Source organism: Coloeus monedula, assembly GCF_965178545.1.
Source record: "Coloeus monedula genome assembly, chromosome: 1".
Classification (NCBI taxonomy): domain Eukaryota; kingdom Metazoa; phylum Chordata; class Aves; order Passeriformes; family Corvidae; genus Coloeus; species Coloeus monedula.
The window spans coordinates 113165784-113190324 of record NC_138781.1 but is presented as its reverse complement, the minus strand read 5'-3'; the positions used below and the strand labels follow the sequence as shown (position 1 = coordinate 113190324).

The following is a 24541-nucleotide window of genomic DNA, read 5'->3' as shown; positions in this document are numbered from 1 at the left end:
TCTCTGACTCCCTTCTCTCCACCTGTAATTCTTGCTAAGGAATTATATTTGTAATCACATTAGGTGGTAGAAGCTTAGTTTACCAGCAGTGTCTTGGTTTAGCTACTCTTTACCAAAGCTTGTTCACTTCCACATATGCAATAATCCAACGCAAGCCATGTATTTCTTCAGAGACTGTTTGCCCTGTGTTATCCTTTCCATAGCTGAGCTAATACAGTGGTTTAACTAATGCAGTGATATATCTCTGAGCTATTAAATGCTGTACCCATTGGATGGTGGTCTTCTGTGCTCTGCAGTGCTATTGAGTTGTGCCACATTAAAAAGAAATGGGATTTTTTTTAAGTACCTGCTTCTTTGAATCACATTTCTGCCTTAATTTCTCTGAGGCAAATGCAGTAGAAATACGATTGCCTAGTTTCAAAGTGTCTCCAAAATGGTAGTGAACTGTTTTTATGCAGGGAAATGTGCTTTGTGGGCTAAGACTGGAGCAAGGTTAGCATTATTGTGCTTAATATCAGCCATTGAGAAGGACTTTGTTTCATGAGACACAATAAACACAGGTAACTTGAAGAGGAAATGTTGAAAAGGAGGAGGGTGAAATAAGAGAGCAAAACTTTTATTATAAAGCATTTTTATTTCTTGGGAGTTTTAGTAGGTAAACTGTGTAAATGGCAGCTTGCTTAGGACTTGGGTTTGGAAACTGATTCCCTTTTCTTATGTTTTGTGGGTTCTTTTGCCTTTTAAAATGCCCACGGTCCTCCAACCTATTTCCCATCCTGGCAGTGATGCTTATACTACACATTCTTCTACTGTTTTGTGCAGCCAGTGCTATCACAGCTACGCTGAATGAGGTTCCAGCCTAACTACAATATTAACCCTGCAAATCTGTTCATTTTCTCTCGAGCAGCCCCAGGCAGGGTATACAGGAGAATGTGTCCAATTGAAAAACTATCACAGACTTGGTGTGCTGCACTGTGCTAAATTGCAAGAGAGCTGTGTTTTTTCTGCCAGAGAGGATCCTGTGAAGGGACATGGTGGTGTCCATCTCACACAAGTTACAGAATTTGTTTTTCATTTCAGTCTCAACTTTCATTGATGATTTTGTCTCTATTTCAGCCAAGTTATTTGTCTACTTTTAAGCACTGAAATGTTTTACTCAGACCTGCTGCTTTCCTCCTGCTAATCGTCTAAGGCGTGCTCCCCTCACCCCTAGTTTGTATCAGTCCTTGACGTCTTACTTTCACCTTTGTAGTTGTTGTTTTTAATTTTTTCTTCGTTATTTTACTAAATACTGCTCTGCAGATCAGTAGCATCTTGGGTGGTGGTTGTACCACATAGCATTTGTAGCAGACATTAGTTTTGCATAGCGTGTGTACCTTATTTTGTCTGGACTTGTCTTCTTTACGCTGCAGGCACCTCCTCCAGCAATTGTAGTGATTAAGCCTGGTATTTCTGCAGATTTATATTAACTTCTGCTTATAAAGAAAGAGAAGAAACCCAACCCTTCCCCCCCCCCACCCCCAACATCTAAACTAGATGTTTTTCTTCATTCCCTTCGTTTTTATCAGTATTAGACCTAAGCTTGCTTTTGTGTATGGAAGAAAATTAGTTAAGTACCTTGTGGTTTATAGATGCCTTTTGTTACATATTACTCGAATTTATTGTGCAACATGGGCCTGTAAATCATTTCAGCCAGACATTTACCTGGCTCATGTTGCCTTTATGGTTTGAGTCTCTTAACAGCCATGAAAAATGGAGAAATGATGTTTTTGGCGGCGGCGGACTCTGCTGGTCTGAGTGCCCCGTAACTCTCTCTCACGGCCGCGCTCCGCTTTGGCGAGGTTTGCTGCCTGGCTCGGAGGAGATGTTTACAAGGAATCCATTACTTTGTGCAGCTGAAAGACAGTGTTGAAAGAACAAAGGGAGTTTTGTGATGAAGTGTATCTGACTTCTCGCTGCTTTGCTTACCTTTTAAATGTAAAACTTAGTCATTTGCAAGGGCTTTTAGTTCTCAGGGCATCCCTATAAGATTCCACCCCGTGTGGAGCTGTCCTTCAGTCGAAAGCGGGGTTGTCTCAAAACCGCTCTCGAATGCATTTCTATTTTAATCCCCAACTTTGCCTGCCGCCTGCCTTCCTGGCTCCAGCTCACCGCCCTGCCCTGCCCCACCCGCTGCGCGCAGGCGGCCGCTGCTCCGTGCTGGCGGTGCAGCGCTGCCTTTGTGACTAAAAGTTGGTTTCATCAGCAAAGCATCGCCTCCCGCTCCGCGCTCACAGCTCGCCGGCCTCGGGAAGCCGCTCAGACCTGCAGCCTATGTGGGGCACGCGGGGGCAGCTGTTGCCATACGTATAACTTTTAAATGGAAAATGTCTTTCTCAAAGGCTGTCGATGTCCAGTGGTCTGCAGTCCATGAGCAGTTGACTAGTCCAGGTGTTTCTGCTTCTGTTCCTGTGCTATGTGAATTGGGAATTCGAGAGAAGAGTGTGCAGGATGGAGGAGTTGAGGGTTTGTATTTCTGTTCTGGTGGTACGGCAGTGACGGAGGGCTTGGGAAGGAGCAGAACGTCTATCCGGGGTCTTCTTAATTAAGGAAAATATTGTTCTCGGTCTTTTTGTCTGCATCTCTTTCTGTCAATGCCTTTATCAACTCTTAAAAATGAGAATGACCCTTTTTGTTGGTATGGATTGACTGCTACGAGTAGTATTCAGGAAAAACTTGTTTTATTGAACGTGATTTCTGCCTTGTGGGTTTTATCAGTGCATTTTGCCCCACTTATTTAAAATGTTGCCATTTAAGACTCCTGGAGCTGGATTCATTTAAAAAACTGCTGAATATTTGTCTGTGCTTTACTAACATAAAACTCATAATCTGAGACTATAAGGCAGTCCTATTGATTCGAGACTGTGGGTTTCTGTGAGGTTTTTAAGGAGATCATTAACCCAGGTCTATCTTTTCACAGGACAGTCGGCCCAATATGTCAAGACCTCTGATCACTAGATCCCCTGCATCTCCATTGAACAATCAAGGCATCCCCACTCCAGCACAGCTCACAAAATCCAACGCACCAGTTCACATTGATGTGGGTGGGCACATGTATACCAGCAGCTTGGCCACGCTTACAAAATACCCAGATTCCAGGTAACTTTAAAAAGCTTCTTCTGCATGTCTTTGGCAAACTCCTTTTCTTCCATTTCGTGCTTGGACGTCCTGGGGCTGTCTCAGAATGATGAATTTAGTTCCTTTTGTTTCAAAATTAAATTAGCTTTCTTTGTTAGTAGGCAGTTAGAGACTTTTCTTTCCCTGCTCCAGTGTGTTCCTGACAAATGGCACTTCTGCAAATCTGATGTGTGTGTACTAAAACAGAGCTGATAGCAAAGAGCACTTACTTTCTACTACCTAGGATTCTGGGTTTATGCCAGGGCACCCATGCTGTGGTTTGTTACATTCAAAAACTGTAGTGATACTGCATTTAAGCCCAAAGGTAGGGGTGTTGGGGTGTTTGTTTTGTTTCTTTTGGAACAGCAACAGCTCTCCTGTACTGTCAACATGCCATCTCCGATGTGTCACTTGAGGCAAAGGCAAGGCTGAAAGAAATAAACTATAGGACAGTATTAACTGAATACTTTTTATAGAACCTTAGGACTTTTCAAACAATTAGGCTCTTAACTCTCACATACCTTTTGAATGAAGTATTTGTGGCTCTGGTAGCTCACTGGTATTAAGCAGTCAGAAAACTGCTGCATGTGTGAGCAAACAGTGCATGTAGAGTAGATAAAACAAGAGTGCATCTCTAAGAAAACAGGAGTGCATTTAACAGTGTGTGTGGGTATTACCTGGTGGCGATGGCAGACAGGCAGTGTAGTGGTGCTGTAACTCTAAGGGTTGGTTATCAGACAGCAGGTGTTCATTGTGTCCACTGTATGTATCTGTACCTTGCCCTTCACCGCCCGACCCTGCTCTAGAGGGAAAGCAGTGTTACCATTGTGTTCTCTCCAGTCTGAGGGGGCAGATTTTCAGTTTCTTGATCCCACAGCTCTGACTTGCCTTTCCATAGGGCACAAAGCACACTTCATGGGATGTGACTTCATTCAAAGCCGGGGTTTCACTTGCTACTACTGCCTCTGCAGCTTCAGCTCGTAGTATTGTGTGGACTGAAGTAGGGCTCCTGGCACAAGGAGCTGTCAGGGCTGGAGGAAGAGAACAGTACATACAGCGAGGCACATGGCCTTTCTTGTGAGAGCCTCCTCAAGGAAGGCCTGGCAGAGGGGAGTAAAAGAAGCCATGCCAAAGCCTGGGTCTGCCAGGAGAGATTGAAGTAATGTCTGGGAAAACTTGAACTGTTCTTCGAAAACCAAATCTGTTGTTTTGGGGATTTTTTAGGAGCTGCTTTTGTTCAGCTCCTAGTTGTGATTACTGAGTGGGTTTTTTGGTAGTTGGAACAGTGATGGTGTCTGACACTGTTCTGTATGCAGAATGAGAGGCTGCTGCTTCTGTTTTCTTGTCAAATTCACAGAGAGGGTGTATTAGTTCAAGTGAAGAAACACTAAAATGTCATTCAAAAATGTGTATGGTGGCAGTGGAATTTAAACTTAATGTATTCTGTGCTCAATTGAGCCATTGTAGCACTTGAAAGTGAAAGCTATGCCTGTAGTATCAAAGCCAGTTTAATAAATTAAACATTTTAAAAGCTCTTCAAACATAATTTAAAGAAAACCCAAACTCTGAGTTATAGTCATTCTGCTTCAAGTCGTTCTGACATGTGTTTGTGTTTCAGTTCTGACAGTGTCTTTTGAACCTCTTGATGAGTGAATATTTCCAGCATAGCTGTTAGAACCTGGAATTCCCAGCCACTTCCAGAGCTTGGGAGGTTTTTTTTAACATTAGCAGCTTCAAAAGAGCAATTATTAAACTTGTTTGAATGTCAAGACAATGGCATGAAGCAATATGCCAGTAGTCATGATACAGTTGTTTGGGTTTTATCTGAGACTGTGCCATCAGTTTTTTTTCCAGTGGAAGGTTGGGATGCATATATGTGTATATATGTATCTATACATATTTATATAGAGTGAGTGCTAGGTAAAAATTATCCAGTAATATTTGGACATTAATACAAATTCTTTCTTGGAGCCTGACCTGGTCAGTTTATATCTAGCTAGACTCTAACTTTGTTACTCAAGTTTAGCACAAGGATTTTGTCAACACTTCTTATATGTTTCTTTTTCTGCTAATATCACATGTGTGAATTATATCAAAACTAAGGAAGGTCTCATAGATATTTTTGGTCCAGTTGAAACCTCCTGAGACTTACTGTCATATGAAGTATTGTCTATGAAAAATAAGGTCTTGATTATCTTGCCTGAAAGAGCACTGCTCCAGGGATGAGTCAAAGCATCGGTTGCAGGCTCCAGCATGTAACAGGTTGAGACATGAAAGTCATTAGGTTTCTGACTCGTATTACATGTAGTCTAAGGGCCAGAAGCCTAAAATGAACCTTTCATCTGTGGGCCAGGTACCAGAGTCATCTTTCTTTGTGAGATTGAAAAGGAGATATTCAAACCAGCAGCTTTGGAGTGACTCTGACTTGCTGGTGTGAGGGAGACCTATTCTGATAGAGCAGTCTCTGCTTTGGAGCAAGTGTACTCTTCCTTCTCTTTCTGGGCTCGATAGCATCTCATCTTGTACCTCTCTATTTTCTTCTTCCTGGACAGTAGAGTACGAATTAGAAAGAGTACTTTAAGAAAGAGTTCCTTAAATGATATCAGGTAAAGACTTGTAGCTTGAAGGGATCATTTTCCATAATTCTTCTGTTAGGTTCCCCAACCTGGTTTGTGCCTTGACATGTAAAATGCCTACTGACAGATATCCATTCATTCCTCCAAAGAAATCCTGGTGTGATTGTAAAAGTGTCTTGCTGCTGTTGCTGGATCCCTCCCCTTTGCTTTGGAAAGACCATTGTGGGCTTCTCTCAAATGCTCTTATGATTGAAGAACCCAAGGAATCAGAACCGATCTGCGTTTTGGGCAAAAGCTGACTCAGTGAAGCAAGCCGACAAACAAGCAGCTTATCTAATAGATGGTTTGAATTGAGTAATCCTAGAATTATAAATTCTGAAGCTAAAATAATGCTTAAAAAAGCCCTCAAAATTAATTTTAAAATCTAGTAACATATAATTTCAAAGAGCCCAGTTATAACCCAGACTAGGGAGAACCTATTGTGTTCACAAGGCAAATCCCCTACGAATACTTTGGCTCATCACCAGGCTTCAGGTTCTCCCAAGAAACCAGTGAGATCATGCCTCAAACATGGTCTCATGAAGGTCGATAATACAATTTGCCAGACTTAGGCTTCAGGAAGAGGCAGTTTGAATCAGCATATCTACCAAGACCTAAGGTAAGGTCTCTCTGCTGAAATAGTAATTTTCCTTTAAAGTCTGAGGAGGGAGCAGGTGTCTTTCTGTGTAGCTCTCTCCACCACGACTGCAGACCTTGGTGCATTCACCCCTGTACAGACTGTAAAACCTTTGGTTTACTTGAAGTTACCACATCTTCAGGTTGGTGTCTGGCAACACAGAGCTATCTGTTAAAGATTTGGATGCACACAAATTTATTTTAATTGTTTGTTTTTTGCAACTAAAGGTTTTTTTACTAAATTGTTTTCTTTCCACTGCCAAGGGAAAAAAAAAATTCAGGAAAAGTGGATCCAAGATGAGGTTCTGCTAAAGGAGCCTTTCTCTCCCAAGAGCTAAGGCACATGCATGCTGTGCCATTGTTCCCTGTGGTCACCAGAGAGTCTGAGAACAGGCTGAGGTGTTAGGATTTATGATTATGAGGGGAGAAAGTACTGGCCAGTTAGCTCTGATACTTTAAGCCAAGCAGTCTACTCTCCTTCCAGTGCATTATCATCTTGCAGTAGGATCAAACCCTTTGCTTGGAGTCGGCATTCCTACATCTCGCAGCCTTAATGCTGTCTGTACGGCATCTACCAAAAGTTATTGTGTATCAGGCTAAGACAACCTCAACTGACTATGGGAGCTCAATGGGAAGATGTGTAACTTTGATCATACAAGCATCAGCTGTCTGATATCTCTGATATCAGCAATATCAGCAGCGTTGTCTATCTCGTATGTTCAAAGCATCTGAACTTTTAATTAGTTCTGTCCAAGTCATCTTGTACAAATATTTGCATAGTACCATGGCATTGGATTGCCACATCCTATATTCCCACCACAGAATGGGAAAAATTCACTTAAAACCTTGTACGTAACTTTGTAGAACCTTTTGGAGTATCTCGTTGGGTTGCTACATCTCCCATCTTGAGTTACTCCCTGCATATGAAGATGGATTCTTCTTATACAGTATTTTGCAATCCTTCCAAATTTCTGCCCAGGGCTATTTCAGGTTTTCATATGAACCAATCCATTCGTGTCCCAGTTTTCTTACCCAATCTTCACTCTCAGCCCTCAGGGAAATTAAATTTCGCACACTTGGATCCAGTTAGGACACTGGCTTTTTCTTTTCTTTTTTGATTGGTAAGGGTTTCTTTTGCATCAAGAGCACAGAATTACTTAGGAGAATGCCCAGACTGTCCTTGGCCTTTTTTGACAGTTTACAAGAAAGACTTATCCGTCACAAGTTGTGTGGGTAGACTTCCAAGGACGTGCTATGAATCAGGCAGCACTGCTTGCCTGTTTCAGAGCTCTGGCAGTTTCTGTTATCAGTCCACAGGTCCAAAACAAACTGACATGGCCCTTAGTTCAAACTCCTGCAAATTGCAGCACCATGCTGGAGACTTCTGTCTTGGTAGGAGATCTGCTGAGGTGAGGGTGGTCTGCACTTTGCATAGGCCTCACTCTGTAATACTTCCATGAAAGCAGCCCTGTCACAGCTTTTCCACTCACCTTGGAGAGTACCTCTCAAGCTGCTCTAAGTTATGCTGAACTTAAGGAAATACAAAATTTTCTAACAAATGAGCATTTGGTGATTTGGGTTTTTAAAGGAAATATTGAGAGAGTGGATGATACTGCATCTTTGTTTCCACCCTCTGTATTTGGATTTTTCTTCCCAAGAGGTACATCTCTATCTGTATCTTCCTAGAATAGCAACATCAAAGTCTGGTGAGGTAGTAGTTCATAAATCAATGTGATACTGCAGTAGCAAGACTTGTACTTTTTGAGAGCAAATATTGTGTTTTAAGTTCTAAAGAACAAGCTTCTGTGAAAGTTTTCAGTATTGCTGTAATCAGCTTTGTCTGCTCTATTAGCATGAATGGTCCAGGTCACAACTTTTTAATATTTTGTAACATTCCTGGCAGGAGGGAATAGGCAGAAGAAGTTGGCAGATGGTCAGTTCAATCTTTGTTATCTATCCTGTCTTACTCATCTCATTATTCACCTTTTATATTTCATCATTTGATTGCTGCATGGTCTTGTGGCAAGGAAAAGGGAGGGCTTGGGTTAGGGAAACACATAGACTCTCACTGACCTGTTCTGTGACCCAAGATAACTGATTTAACTTTGAGCTTCAGTTGCTTCCTACCAAGGTTAACAAAAAAGCAATTTGTAGAGTGCTTTAGGATGATGACTGAAAGTGTAGAAGATTACTATCTCTAAGCATAAATATTTATAGATCCACTAACTGAGATAGAGGTTGATGATATTGGTATCATCAGTAACATATATTAGTAAAAAATGAAATGTTGATTCATGAGGGCCTGTGCAGTACAGTTGTGTTGGTTGGTGTAACCACATATACGAACCAGGAAAGAAAATAGAAGCAGAACTGTGAATGATACTATACTTCATGCTTATTTAAATAAATTCAGGGAGTTTACATGACTGATATTTTAAAGAGAACTCTCTTGCAACACACATCTGTCGATAAAGAGCTCGGGGGGGTATTTTCTGGTCCTGGCTGAACCAAGATTAATTGTAGCTCTAGGTATGTGTATTGAACTTAGGGTATATATTGACCTCATTTTGCCTCAATTAATGATCACCACAGGTCAGTCATCACTGTTGCCTCAGTAGAAGTAAATATTTTTCAAATTGTAGTCCTGTAATATATTTAACTTGCAAGGTCAGCAAGTTGCTGCTGTTGCTTGTGGCTGGTGACTGGTGAAAGAAATAGCACCATCAGATTAGCAGGTTCTCATGTTATGTGGTCAGTAACTGGTGGTGAGTCATCTCTGAAAGGGGCCACAAAATTGATGTCTGTCTTCCTGTTCTAAATGTCAGTAAAAGTGGGCTTATGTATTATTTACTTGGAGGGTAAAAAGCAGTGTCCTGTAGTTGTTAAATGCTTTTGCACTCAAATGTGTAAAACGACAGTACAATCGAGATAGTGGATTGTTGGAGTGCTCTTTGCACATATGCAGACCCAGAGAAAATAGATGAGAAGACTTGATGCTACAGGGGTTCCTGCCATGCTTATCTCTGGCTGCCTGGCTATGGCAGTGTATAAGGAAATATGTTCAGAGGAATAAGTATCTACATTCAGGAGTGTTAGAAAGCTAAAGGCTTCAGATCGTTATTTCTGAGGCTAGTAATCCTCAGAAGTAACAATCACTTTTCTTGAGGGGAAAGAAGAAAATCCATAGCTGTATCATCAGTGTATAGATTCCTTTGCCAGTTGGCTCATGTGAGTCTGTAGGGGTTGGATCACTGTGGAAGTCCAGGAGAGAGGAGGTTGTCAATAACCAGTTTAAGGGTCTGTGCTCTGAGAAATCATTTGATTGAGAAGGCTGCTTGATATCCTCAGTGAATGGAAATTTGTGGATGAGAACCTTACAATGTTTGCATTTTTCTACCCAGTAGTGTGGTTTCATAAGCTAGACTGAAGGCACCCAAGCAGTATTTCTCACTCTGCCTGACCAATACCTGGGAAGATAAAACAATATGCTGAGTCTGTGGGTCTCACTTGACCTAGTAAGAAAAATCCCGTTAGAAACTGAGGTGGCACTGAAGTATTCTGCTTATTGGTCATTTCTGATAGGGCCCAGGTTTGAACCATAGTGGTGAGGTTCAGTGGTTTGTTTTGACTTTTGCTGTACTTACAGAGGTTCCTGATTGCAAGGAGTACGTGAGCACAAGGTTCTCATTCTGCTCCCACATAAACTGTTTGTACTTCATTGGTCTTTCATAAATTGCAGTGTCGTTGCTAAGCAAATTGGCATCTAGTACATACATAATTGCAGAAGCAAACATTTGGCTTCCAGTTTTGCCGTCAACACCCGGCCACCTCTTGGGTGTGTTTGAAGCTTTAGGATATAGATTCCAACTTCTGGCTTGCTTCTTTCTGGTGATGATCAACCTTCTGGCTGGGTTTCATGTAGATGAGTATGCTTGCCATTTGGGGATGTATTTGCAGAGGTTGCATAGAAATGGTGAAAACTGCTTAGGACTCAATGGTTATCTGCAGTCATTTTAATGCAAATGAGACACAAATGCTGTGTTGGCCAAGGAAATATCACCAGTTCCTGTTATGTGAACTTTTCCTCTAACTTAACTAGTCTGCAGTTTATTCAAATATCAGAACCAGACAAGTGTCATCTGGCAAGCTTTATTTCTCTCTTTGTCAATCTTTCTTTCACCTTAGTCTGCGACTTGCAAGATGTTGCTGTCTCTTTGACTCTTGCCTTTCAGTATCTTTTTTTCTGTCCCTGTTCTGCTCTGAGCATTGACCCTACTTCTGTCAACTAAAGTCCCTCATTGCTTCGTCTTCACTTCTTTTTCGTACACACTTTTCTATCTCTGTTGGAAGGAGTCAGAGCTCACAGAGGTCACAAGTGATCTTTACCCGACCAGATCAAAGCACATTGCTTGCTTGCTTGTCCTTTTCCCCTCACACATGCTTGGTTTTCTGGCTCTTGTTAATAGTGAGCTTTCTTTGAGTAGGTAAGCAGCGTATTTTATCGATATCTCAGATGCTGCTTTTGCTCTTGGTGCCATCAGCTGAGGGATGCTCTGAGACTCATTTGCACTGATCTCTTTCATTGAGTCTTTGAGTCAGTAATCAAATAAATTGTTTCTAGCCCCGTGTACATTAGCTTGTGTCTGTAGGACTCTTCCAGCACAGTTGTCTCTGCACCTCATGTGGACAAATTTTGAGGCACTTTCAAGGCACTTTCTGCCTGCTTCAGAGAACCAACATGCTTCTGCGACCGTTTGAAAGCATTTTAGCTGAGCTTGTAGCTGCTACTTGTGGATTGCTTTGCAGGGACATGCCTTTAGGAAAGCAGTGGGCTCACAGTCACTTTCCTATCCAGTCCTTCCACTGTGCAGCACCGTGTGTGTAGACACTTGGGTAGCTCAGGTGCTCAAAGCAATATAGCACAACGCTCCGCCTGGACTCGTTTTTCCTGCTTCCAGCAAACTCAGCTGTGCCACGTCTGGTACCCAAGCTAATTACTGAAGACCTATCTTTCCTATTTCTTCACACTGCTGCATTTTGCAGAGCAGGCATTCGGTGAAGAGAGCAACATTGGCAATTCAATTTCTGTGAATCAAAAACTTTCTGTTTGCAAAGGATTAAAAGAGGTAAAAGGGGAGAGTAATCGGAAGATGCAAGAGTTTTGTTCATAAGATGAGATAGTTGAGCAAAGTAGTTTTAAATGCAGCAATTTATAAGATAAATTCTACCTCCTAGACCACAACGGGGTTTTCATGGTAAAATGTGAGAAGCCTGTCAATCAAATGGTAGACATAATTGTTCTTTAAGTGACCTATTAACATACCATTCTGTTTAATTAAAAATTGTATTTACATTCTCATACAGGCCATATTGGAACAGTAAAAACTCTTTCCATATGAGGTCTATTGCAGGTGAAAGGCTGTCACAAGCTGTGTGACGCATGTGAAACAAGGGTGACTGAAGTCCCAGTGCAGCAACATGTGGCTTGCCTTCCGCTCCCTGCTGACACAGAGGGAGATGGAGGGATAAGCAGCATCTCCCAGGACCACACCCAAACCCTTTGCATTCCTTTCCTAAGAAATTGCTTGTAGTTGCTTATTGTGGCATAGAAAGTTATAATATACAGCATTTGCCATGTGTGTCACTTCAGAGCAAATGATGGATTATGTCCTTCCACACCCCAAAAGTTGTTATTTGTGCTGTAATTAAAAAATAAATGTTGCAATGTTGAATTGGAAATATTTTGTGCCATACTATGAATTTGTTTTGTTAGGTTGCCTGGGTGTAATTGCAACAATGTCAGTGCATTATACCCATGTCATGGGGTAATGGTTTCCTGCCGCTACAGCAGTGCCAAGCACTGCTTTGCTTAGCAGCCCTACTGCTGTTTATCTCCGTCAGCCCTAGTGATTATTTTGCTTCTGTGAAACTTTTTTTTGTATTTTGTTCCCTGCATGCATACTATAAATTATAGCTCTGTTGGAGTGCTAACCACAAATCCACACAGTAGGAAGTGCTGCCATGCCAGAGAGGGGCTCGGCTGGGAGCTGGTTTTAGGTTCGCCCGGACGTGTCGGTGATACGAGGGGAAGAAGGCGCTCCAAACCGTGATGGTCTGCTGGGCGCCTCCTACCCACCTGAAAATTGATCCCTCTCAAACAGTTTAGAGAACCCTCAGGGTCTTGCAGCTTACATAAAAAATGAAAGCCCTTCCTGTCTGAGAGAAGTGCAAGCAGTCAATACAAAAGAGAAAAATGATCCTTTAAGTGTATCCCATTGAATCCATTATCTCGAGGGCCCGTGCTTGATGCTTCATCAAAACATCATCGTCTTGGTGATACATGAGGGAGAGGATGAGGGGGTGTTCAGGGGATTTCAGAGAAAATGCTGCAGCACTCTCAGTGCCACAGTGCCACAGGACAGGCTAAATATGATACAAGCCAGAAAATGAGAGCTGCAGAAAAACTGATATGTTCCTCCTTATAACATATTGAGTTTTGCATGTTTCAAACAAGCAAATCATTCAGGAAAAGTTCTGAGTGTTTCTTTCATAGCTATGAAAGTCCTGTTGGGCATCTTGTACAATAATTGCTTTGCTTTCAATCAGAATACAAATCTGCAGATTTGTTTTTTCATTACAATAATAAAGAAAATAAAGTAGGAAATAAAAATCAGTGTTTGTACCATCAATACATTCTACCTTTGTTGTGGGAGGTAGAGAAAGGGTTGACCTGCTCTGTCATGAGCTGAATTGGTGCTGAATATCTTGTTCTTATGAGCAAGAGTCAGACTTGATAGTTTTTAAATGCTGCAGTTATTAAAATCTTTTGCATACCTGTACTAATGATTCATATGTTTTTCTTAGACTAGCACAAAAAGAAAATCACTGATTTCTGTTGTTCTGAGTTTGCAGTATTTACAATGTGACTGTGGAGTTTTTTACCAGATTATGGGGTTAGGAGCTGATCTTTCTTACTGGAAATAGTAAGCATGTTGCTCTTTTGGTAGATTATAAGCAGTAAAATGGAAGAGCTTGAATTTGTTTTCCATAACCAGTAGCACCAGTAATTGAGAAATACTATTGGAAAAAGGTGTATTTTTGGAAGACAGTGAGAACAACAGAGAGGCACTATTTCGGAATGTAACTGAGCTGTCAAGCACACATCCTTTAGGGTGTCCTCCATTTCCTTTGGTGAAAGCCTTGCTTAAATAAACTGAGCAGTAGGCAGTGGGTGTGTGCCTTTGCACAACAACTTACACCCAGGTGCTTCGTTGGCCAGGGTGATCCCAAAGGCAGAGTGCTGTCAACATTCCTAATTGGTTATTACCCAATAACACACACCCTCCAGTGTCTTGGGACTACAAAACACTTTTTACCTAGCCTTCCTACATGAATAATGAAGCACTTCAAATATTCATCCAATTACAGTCAGCCTCTCTCTTGGCTAAGGATTGCCAAATGCAATTGGACATACTTCTGACATAGAATTTCAGGCTATATCTATGTTGGAAGGGTTTAGTCATAATTCTTGACTTCTGGGGAGAGATTAGATAACACCATGATGGTAATTTCTCCAGCCTCAAAAGCTATTGTTTATTCACTTTTGCTATGAAATTCTAGTTTACTAGCAGCATAATGTGGGAGTTTTAGGAATATTTTTTTCATTTTATACTTGGAGCTTGTCACATGAAACTGCTTATGTTTGTGGGAAACAATGAGATGTTTTGCTTTTTCTCCAAGTGCTGTGGTTACAGCTGCACAGGACTGAAGTTGCCATCAAGCATATGAAAAGCAGTTAGAATGTGTACTTTTAAAACATAGTTTTATGTTTTAAAACTCTATTTATGTTCATCTTATATTTTTTCTGAATATTTTGCTGCCCAGCACAATTGACTCCTGATGTGCCAGTGGCTGACTTTTAAATGTTTCTGTCATGCCTTGCTAACATTTTCAAAAAACAATGTCCTTATCCTTTGCAGAATATTAAGGTTTAATTTTGCTTTACTAGCTTCTCCTGTGTATAAGCTCCCCTGAGTGAAAATCTTCCCTCTGGCCTTTCAAAACCTGATGAAGGCTGTGCTCCAAACTCCTGCTCATGGCAGCTTCCAGCTCTGCTGCAGTAATGCCATAGGGGAACCACACTGATTCCATCGTGCTGCCACAGAGAAAAGGCCAGTGTCCATCTTTGTGGTGCAAAGGAGATGCATGAGAAGGGAGGTGGTGGCAAATGTTATTCTAGGGAGATAAAGCTGGCAAAACAGTGGCAGGTAGGATATCTGCCTGCTTATTTCCCCTTTGGAAGACCTTATGGGAAAGGGAAAGGAGAAAAACTGCTTCTTTTCTGTAGCTAAAGCGTATTTAGAGGCTCCACTTTTCATCAGGAATTCTCATTTTCCTGGTTTCTAATATTGCTGTCTCATAAAGCTGGGCCTTGGGCCATGCCTCTCATGCTGGCCTTCCCTTGCTTAGTAGCTAACCTCGATAAACTCATCAGCAGAGCTACAATTGCACCTTCCCGCTTCCACTTTGGATTAATGGTGTAGCTCTCCGAAACCGAATGGATGCTGCTCTCCAGACCACAGAGGTCTGATTCTAGGTGAGCATTTAATTCCCCTCTTGGGAAGTAGAAATAAAAGCCCTAATCAGGTATGTTTCATGCTTCTCTCTTGGGTAGGCTCAACAAAATGAAGGATGTAATAGATGCTGCTGTCTGCTATCATTACAAGGCATAAAGCACTGGTTTGAAAATAGAAACAGCTGGTATGGGTGCAACTTTCAATTGTTTTTAGCTTCCACGCAGGTCAGTTTATTATTTCCTATTAAAATGCAAAGTAGTTCAATCAGAGGCATAAGCCCTTCTTCCTTCTGTTTATTAATGAAATCCTGGAAACGTGATAAACATGAGTGGTCCTGGGAGTGATGAAGAACGCATAACAAGTTTGGTGCCGTGTGAAAAACATAAACCTGTAGTGCAGTTCTTATTCAGAGAAGAAAAATTAGTCATGTTGCTCTGCAAACCCGAACCTGCAGAAACTCTGCTGGGCTATGCCAGGCTGTTTCACATGGGGACAGCTCATCTGCGGCTCTTCAGTGAGTATTTCTTCCAGGAGCCCTTTCTGTTGCTATGAAGGACCACAGAAAGGGCTCTGTCCCTTGACCTTTCATGCCAGAATATTCTTCTGTGCAGTGAGCTTCCACTGGGAAAGGTGAGCAATGATGAAAGCTTTATCGGTTGTAAATTGCAGTGACTGTAGACAGAACAAAATAAATGGGGTGAGGTCCAAAAAAATGCAGTCAGTGAAATCTAGTCCTGATAAAGGTCAAGTTTGTTGTAGCATGTTGCTGACTAAATGCACATCCATCATAAGAGAGAGTTTATTTTCCGCACTGCTGTCCTAATATTATTCTGCCGTAGTAACAAAACATTGGGGATGGTAGGGCAGGTTATGTGGGGGGTGCTGATGCCCCTGGTCAGAAGCGGCTCCACATGCTTGCCAGCAAGAATGTGTTCCTGTCAGCTTTCCCTGCTTCAGAGTTGAGGTGAAACTCCTTCTTTGTCTTGCTGAGTGCTAGTTATAATAAATAATAAGTCAGTGATTTTCTCCCAAAATTAGATACGGAATTTAATTTTGCCTGTGTTCACAGACTGAGGAGCAAACATGCTTTGTCTGACTTCGATCCTGCAAAGTAGCCTGAGCTGCTGTCCACAGCCATATGCTGGCTGTTTCTGTGCCCCTCAGTATTTGTTTAGCAGAGGATTTTTCTCAAAGATCAACCAACCCTTGAAGCAGAGTGGAGAAATACCCCTTCCTTTTGTCATCTGTTGTGAGGCTCAATTCTTGGTAGACACTTCTCCGGGATCCCTGCAAACCTGTTGCTGCCTTTGTGTTACCAGTGTGAATATGGCAGACTCGTTCTTTACTGCAGTGTAAATCCCTGGGGCAGATCTCTGCCGGAGGTCTTCTAACATCAAAGCACAGGGATGGTGGTTGGTGCAATTAGAGGCAGCAAAGATGGCTTATGTGTCTGTACCCTCTGTGGCTGGAGCTCTGGGTGGGCTGCAGGATTCAGAGATGGTGTAGGCACACTGCTGAGCAGTAGGGCTTGGGGCAAACATCTCATCTGAGGGGCAACTACAAGCAAACGAGACCTGTTGTCTCACTGCTTTTGTTGACTGCGCTGCTGCAGTATCAGTGGTAATATAACAGAGCCCAGTCTGACCTCAGGTGGCTTCTCCCTCCTGTTAAAACCCATCATGAAGCTGGTGCTCAGCAGCAGGTTCTGCCTTCTGCTGGACAGCTGGGCAGCCCAGGTCCATTTTGGCTCCTGTCATTACTTGTGGGTAGTTGTCTTGTGGTATACATTGAGGGAAGAAAAGATGTGCAAAAGTGAAGGGCCAAGAACTGCACCATAGGTTTCTGTCACGGGACTGTGAGGTTAAAACAAATAAATACAGACTTTTGTGTGTAGGGTGGTTAGCAATATATAATTTGGTGGTCTCACTTCCTAGTCAAAGTTGATTGTTTTAACACATTATCTTTCTCCAGACTTCTTCCTTTCATGGTGCTAATTTGCTTCTGCTTGCCACTAAAAGAGGAGGATTTTAGGAAGGCAATGGAAAATAATCAAATCAAACTATAGCCCCAAACTCTTTGTTGAAACACTGGTGGCTCCTGGAGAGATGGGGCTTTGATGAAACAGTGCAGCTCCTGATTAGCCTAAACTATTTTCAGTCTTCTGCACCCTTCGATAGTGTGGTTCCATAGATCTCCTGTAAAGATAGCAGAAAACAATTTATATCTATGCCTTGGGGTGATGCAAGAAAAAAATCAGAAATCTACCAAAACACCTACATTTCTGCTAAATTAAAATTTCATTACATTCACATAGTGCAAAAAGCATTGGTATTAACTAAGTACACAAGTGAAGGGAATAATGCAAGGTGGTTGTAATGTGTTTTATTTTCAACAGAGAGGAGGAGAACTTTTTGAAACAGTGTTCTGTCCCCAAAAATGTCTGTATCGGAACTTGCATTGTTCTAAAAAACTGTAGGTTTGAAATTCACTATTTTTCTCTGTAAATTCTTAGCTTTTTTTTTTTCTTGTTGTTCAGGGAATCCTTGTCTTTTGGCATATGTACCAGTGTTGGTTCTTGATCAGGTTTTTTTTCAGTATTAGTGCAAGCTGCAATTTAATTTATTGATATGAGGGTTGTGTGGTGTTACCAGCATCTGAGGAAAAGGGCAGATGCAGTATGGAGAGACCCTTAGGAAATGTGCTTTTTTCCCTTCTATTAATCCAAGTGTAGTTATATTTTGCCCTTTTTAGAGAGAAGCTTCACAGTTAAGTGAACAAAATAATGAAAACCTACAAACTCAAGCCATAGTTTGCTTCATCATCAGCATATTTCTACTAGTTTAAAAGCAGTGCCCAGCTTGGTAGGCATCTTCTTGTTTATTAAGGGCCTGAAATCACCACAGGAAGATTGTGACTGTTGCCTTGTGCTGGTTTCCACCAGGAAGATCACAACGGATGTAAGACATATATCCTCACTGTTGTAAATCCTCCAGACTGATGGAGTTATGCTTGTCTGAGTGTTTCTCCACAGATCATTTCCCACCTGTCTGCCTGCATTCAGGATTTATGAGTTGCTGTGTGGCAGAGCTGTCGCAATCTTTCAGGTGCCTGATCGCTGCTGCAGTGGTGCACAAGGTGTGCGTGGAACAAGACCCAGCCCCGTGTGGGTGGGCTGCCCTTCGTGGCAGTCTCTCTCTGTCCATGGGCTGCAGCTTGATCCTGCAGTCAGCCCACTTCAACATCCTGCTAGAATACTTGAGGCTGACTGCTTGCACTTAGGAAGCAGGGCTCCTAACGCACTTTGCAATGTAATATGACTTTGGATGTCACTCTTCTGATTTCCTGAGCTGTAGCTCAGGAAGAAGCTAAGACCAGTCAACTCCTCTGTGTGAGAGTAACATGAGTTACAGGGTAAAAGAGCTCTTAAATTAAAAATGGTACCAATTCCTACACAATTTAGGAGCACTAAAAACTATTGCTTTGGATTTAATATCATATAAATTTGCAGATTTTTTTATTTAATAGACCCTGATTTTTTTTTTTTTTTTTAAGTGAAATTAGTGCCCAGGAAAAATTGTGTTGGATTTTGTTTAATATATGAATTTTGGTACAGTTAGTTTCTGGTCATTTTTGTGAGTGGTTTACACTCACCTTGACATGGGAAGCTAATGCCTGCACGCAGTTCCTGCCCAGACTCTGTGGCTGCTCCAGCAGGGCACAAGCCTGCAGTAGTGTCCCTGTGCCATCACCCAGCACTTTGGGATGCCCTAGAGTATCTGAAGTGGTAACAGGCATCTGAATCACATCCTGGATGTTGTTTATTAAAGGAACCATGTTGTAACATTTACTTTTGTCATGTGGTGTTTTTGTAGGTTTTGCTCTCTACAGTTATGGTGTCTGTTTTCACATCCATGGATTAATTATTGCTTGCACCACTAGTTTATGGGGCTGTATTGCTTCTATGCTGAGTCTCAGTTCTCTTCCTTTCTCCTCTCGCTACCTCCTCCACAGGATTGCATTTGACCTGCTGTTGGGCTTGGTATGGCTGCAGGGATGATTACACCATGGCAGCATCTAATTTAATAAACAATAAAGCCACTGTTTTGTATATGTAAAGTCTGTCAATGGAAATAATGTTATCTGTGTGTTTTTTTATCACCCCACCACCAGCAAAACGTTCAGGTGTGGCTTTGGCATTTCTAACCTGTGCAATGAGCATTTTTTATTGCTCAGAGCCACTGTCTACGATGTTTTAGGTGGACTTTCCTGTCCTCTTAACTGATTAGCGCACAGGTTTTGTATGAACTGATTTGGTTAATGGTGTGATTTTTCTAGTTACTGAAGTGCATAAATCGTTTCAACCTCTAGCATGGAAGTGATTAAACATGTAAATATCTGGGAATGAGTTATACGGGTATAAACACGTTTCTTTATATAGACACTTGTGGGTGTCCACATCAGGAATCACAGCAATGTAATTGTATTTTATGTGAGTTAGAGTTAATCAAAAAAAGAGCAGCGTACGGTCCTGTGTTTCTCATACTAAATTCTGTGCTCATAACACGCATCTCTTCCTTGCCTCTGTTTTGTATGCTCTTATGCTACATGGATTGCCCTTCTAGAAGAATTTGAAATCTAGGATGTTAGCCTGAAAGTACTGCTTTCAGTCTAGGTAGAGGAATCTCTGAGCAGGTGGGCTAAGTAAGTAGTAAAGGAAAACACAAATATTTGAGAGAAGTATAATAAATGTGCTATTGGATAGCTGGCCTTCTAGCTTCTCTCATTACAATTAAAGTAAGCTTCATAGGAAAAGAACATTATTTGGGTGACCTTTCTTTGTAGTTTCATGGTATGTGTGTAATAATACCATCTCCAATACATTTGTCTGCCTCTGTGCATAGAGATGTGTTGCTTATTTACTAAACGTCATCAGCATCTCCTGCTCCTCCTCAGTTCAGCATGTGACCCTTGGGCTGCATTTTGTGCATATTCTTCGAGCCCTGTTCTGAAGATTCATTCTTGCATGCTTTCTTTACAACGTTCCTTAGTCTGATACCTTCTTGCTTCATTAGATCATTAAAGACATAGTCTAAAATCTTCCACACAGAGGGAGGTTTGCAAATGTGAGTTGCAGGAGCATCTCTAATATCTCACATATCTTAATTTGTGAAGCTAGTTTTGACTACCTTAATAGTATTCTTTGTATGTGTATTTTTTCTCCTTTGTCTATTTTTGTAGGGATTTTAAAAAGCAGAGCGAACATCTTTTCCACGTTCCCTATCAAATTTGCCTTCTGACAGTCCAAGCCCAAATTCAGCAGCAGGGTTGAGACCTGGTAATCTGTTTTACAGGCTTCTGCTGCACAAGCTAACAGCAGCAAATTGTTGTCCTCTGCATGAACTGCACTTAAGAGGATGTTACAAAGTTTGTATGTGATTTTCATGGGTATTTATTGAAAGCAGAAGAGCAAGGATGTTTGGGAATACTTCATTCTGGGCTCTGAGGGGTGGTGTTTTCTGGGGACACAGGCACAGACATAGTTAACATCTAAAAGTTTTAGAAGCACTTTGTCCCTCTGAATTTTATTCATTAATGGAAAGCTTTTACTTAGGCTTTAATGCAGTGGTGGCCTCTTTCTCTCAGGAAGCAGTCCCTGTGGATCCCCCATAGAGCACACAGAGGTTAATTGTGCTGTCTCCTGCCTTTATGGGCTGCAATGCAGGAGGAACTTGTGCAACTCTTGTGAAGGGAAAGGCAAGTGTGTTCTTGTCCTGTCTATGGAAACGTGTTGTCCCTTCTCTTAGAGAAGGCAGCAGTTAACAAAACAACATATAAGTGATTTCTGGCTGAGTAGTGAAAGTTGTGAAGATAATGGAAAGCTTAATTCATTATGGTTTCATTGCCATGTTTGTCATTCATAGGGAAAGAGGTTCCAGGCATATGAAGTGTGATGCCTGGTTCTCAATGTAACATCCTGGGAAGGGGCAGAATTAGCAACACCTTAGAGCTTCTACAAAGCACAAATGTGCTGAAGTGGGGTCTCTGTTGGGTTTGGATCCAGAACTTGTTTTGCTGCTACTTTTCTAAGGCATTTCATGGAGAGTCTCAGAGTGTTTCCTAATTTCCAGCGATTCGTATGTGGAATTTTGATGCTGAGTCTTCTCAAGGATACAGAAGAAGTAGTGAGAGCTAATAGAGGTTTGAATGAAATTCATGAAAGCTGAGGGGCAAACTTGATATACAAAGGAATACATCAAAGGATTTTCCCCATTCTGAGAAGGTTTTTTTTTGGTTGTTTGGGGTTTTTTTGAACATCATGAGTTTTGAAAGGGAAATGGTTCTGGTAGCTTTTACCAAGCTGCTTTAACGGTGTCCTCTCTTTGTGGAATCCACATGAAGAGGTTTATCAACAGGGATTTGAAGATGGGTATTGTTAACAATCTTTTTATTTAAAAAAAAAAAAAAGTTGACAGGCTCAAAGGAGACTGAGTTGAAACGAATATATTTTTGCTTTTTACTCAAATGTGATCCTAAGACACAAGTTCCACTTTTTCACATTGCTGCCTGTGAAGGAGTTCCGTGTTCTGAATATATAGATTATCATGGCCTTTGGGATGTTGTGCATCCACCGGTTTACCTACTTTCTGGCTTTTGGTATTGAATGATAAACACTCCTCTTCTGCTCCTATCCTCCATTATCTGTACTCACAGCCAACCTGACCATCTTAAACATGATTAAAATATAATTCAAAAGTCATTAGCTAATTATGACGCAAAGTACTTAATTTGCCATTGCACCCTAATAACTTAAAGGTACTCCTGATAGCTCAGTAATAACCATATCACAAGCAAAAGGACACGGTTGCTACTAACTTAATAGGCAGCTTCCCTCAAGATAAAACAAATAACATACCTCAATGGAATCGGATTCAAGCTTAGTAAAATTATCTTGGCAAGCAAAGAGAGTATTTGTTAATTTTTCTGTGAAATGTTATCATTGCCAAGAAAACTTGGTTACAAAAAACAGAGATGGCAAAAGCATTTGCATGAATAATTGATTTAACATTTCATTGGTTTAAGTGATTTTAGGAAAAGTGGTTTTGATATGCTCTGGAAAACTAGAAAGTTTTTAAAGTTTTTTTACTCGCAAGATACCAAACACTGTAGGAGATGTGGGGCTTAAAGGCTTGTAGACTGTTCTTCAGTATATCCAGTGCATGCACAAGCCTGAAAAGAAAGAAGAGCAGAGACGGCATTTTAAGGACTAAAATACTGGTGGTCAAGGTATGGCTATGGACCACCAAGGTGTGCAGGGAAGGCCATGTGTAGTTCCTTATTGCCTGATGTCCTCACAAATACCTAGAGCAAATTGCCCCCTGTGATGAGTGGGATGATGGCAGGTATATGCACCCTCCTGCCCTCCTCTGAGTCTCCATGATTTGGCAGGTGGGTCAGTCAGGGTGCTGGCTGGTCCCAGAGGTGCCTCAAAGTGCTAGAGAAAGAGAGGGGCTGTGGCACTGGTCTGTAGACAGTAGGTTGGCTGAAGGAACAACCTATTTGGGGGTTGCAAGGCTTAAGGTTTCTGGAAACATATCTGTGTGGTAGCAAAAGGGCTTGAGGGTATGTTTGGTGTCTGAAGACAAGCAAAACTGAGGGTCAAGGATGTATTCAGTCACAGAATATTCTGAGATGGAAGAGATCCACAAGGATCATTGAGTCCAGCTCTTCAGTGTCTGTCAGATGGAGGAACGTCACTTTCTGAAAAGTGATGGGATTTGTGGGGATAAAGATCCTGGTTTGGAGTGGGACACCAGCTGGTGAGCAGAGGATAGACCCCTCTCAGCCACATCTGAAGCCTGTAATGCAACCTAGAGATTCAGGAGGTTTGGCTGACATGGTATTGCAATTGCTTTTAAAACACTTACCTGCCCAGCCTCGTGTGAAAAAATGCAGATTAGGGTTTCAGCCTGTTCTTCTTATCAGTCTGCATCTCTCTGGTATACCAGAGCAGAGACAGAAGGAATATGGTAAACAGAAACTCCCTGGCCCATCCACGGTCTGGGGTAGTGCACTCCTGGCCTCACCCTTGTTGCCATCATGCAATGTGGGAGATCGTTTCCATCTACCTGCATATACAGTTCTCTGGTCATGAGTCAGCAGCTCTCAACATCCCATCCCAGCTATTTATTCCTTTCTATTCTAAAATGTCAGCATTTCTACAAGTGCCAGTTGTGTCTGGGTAGATGATGGTCCTGAGTTTGGGAATGAGGGTTTGAACATCCCAGGAGAAGGCTGGGACAGAGACTACATTTTTGGACTGGCTTCTGTCAAACATCCAGGCACCCTGCACCCACCAGGTTGACTGACTGTCAACCAGTACGTTCTGTACACCAGGGGAGTTGTTGTCTTAGCTCAATTTCATGGTGTAATCATTAGTTCTGGTGTGAATCTCCTAGGAAGCTAGGTCAACTGTTGGGCAGGGGAAACACAGGTTTTATTTTATTTTGGAAAAGCTTCCTTTTCAGGCGAACAGAGGTAGGGGTGCTTCTACTGACTTGTGCAGCCTTGGCCGTCCATTTTTTCATGCACCCTGTGACCCATGTATCCACGTTTGTTCCGCTGTCATTTCGATACACGTCTCGCATTCTCCACGCTCATCTGTGGCGTAGAAAGACGTAGTTTGCTCTCATGTCAGTAGCATTCCTGCAACATGACTACACGATGTTGTGCAATTTATACTTTTCCAGTTAATGTGTCAGTTTGTCCCCCTGGATTAGAGCCAATGACTATTAGTTCATTTTGTAATATGCCTGATTTGCTTTCATCTCTGCTCCTGATGCTGCCTCTGATCAGGCAGGTTGTAGCAAATCCCATGTTTCTCTCTCTTCTTTCTCTTCTTTCTTTCTTTTTTTTTTTTTTTTTGTCTGATGCATTCCCTGATGGTACCATGTCACTCATCATTTCAGATCCTTCCCATCTGCTCCTCACATGCTTTGCTCTGCCTTTAAGATTATTCACCACTTTTTATCTATTTCACTTCCTTCTAAATGCTTTATGAGCCCTCTGAGCTTGCCCCTACCTTTTCTTTCACTGTCATGCTGAAGTAACAATCTTAAGATGTTCGAAATCTTCTCCATGTAAATGATTCAGTTCCTTAATCTTTAGCAAATATTTCCACAAAGGTTTGACATCCTTTTACTCAGTATTTGGCATTTATCTGTTCTTTAAAATGCCATGTAACTTTTTTTTTAAACCTTGTAAGAACTGGGGTTTCAATACCTTCTCCTGTACATTCTTCTTCTCTGTCATTTTGGCTCTTATATAAATACTTTTTCTATAGAAAATTTAATGAGATTTTAGGTTTTAATGCATTTTTCCCCCTGTTACCTTTGCTTTAAAATCATTGTATTCATGCACCTTCTCATAATGTAGGAACTGTATGTGCTAAGGAATTCCTGAGACTCACTGACATGAAACCTTAAATTAAATGTAAGAAGAAAAAGATAAGAACAAATTATAATAGCACTGAGAGCAAGAGATTACAACTGGGTATTTGGT

The 24541-nt window shown here is 41.5% G+C and overlaps 1 protein-coding gene across 1 annotated transcript in view; it reads left to right on the top strand.

Moving 5' to 3' along the window:
• Nucleotides 1-2959: 2959 nt before the first annotated feature.
• The window catches only part of KCTD1 (potassium channel tetramerization domain containing 1), a gene marked incomplete at its 3' end in the record, with an annotated part of 32801 nt that continues 11219 nt past the window's right edge, over nucleotides 2960-24541 (top strand). Inside the window, exon 1 of the mRNA XM_082290639.1 lies at nucleotides 2960-3138. Within this exon, the coding sequence (XP_082146765.1) occupies nucleotides 2975-3138 (164 nt within the window). The 5' untranslated portion in view covers nucleotides 2960-2974. The remainder of the gene's footprint in view (nucleotides 3139-24541) is intronic.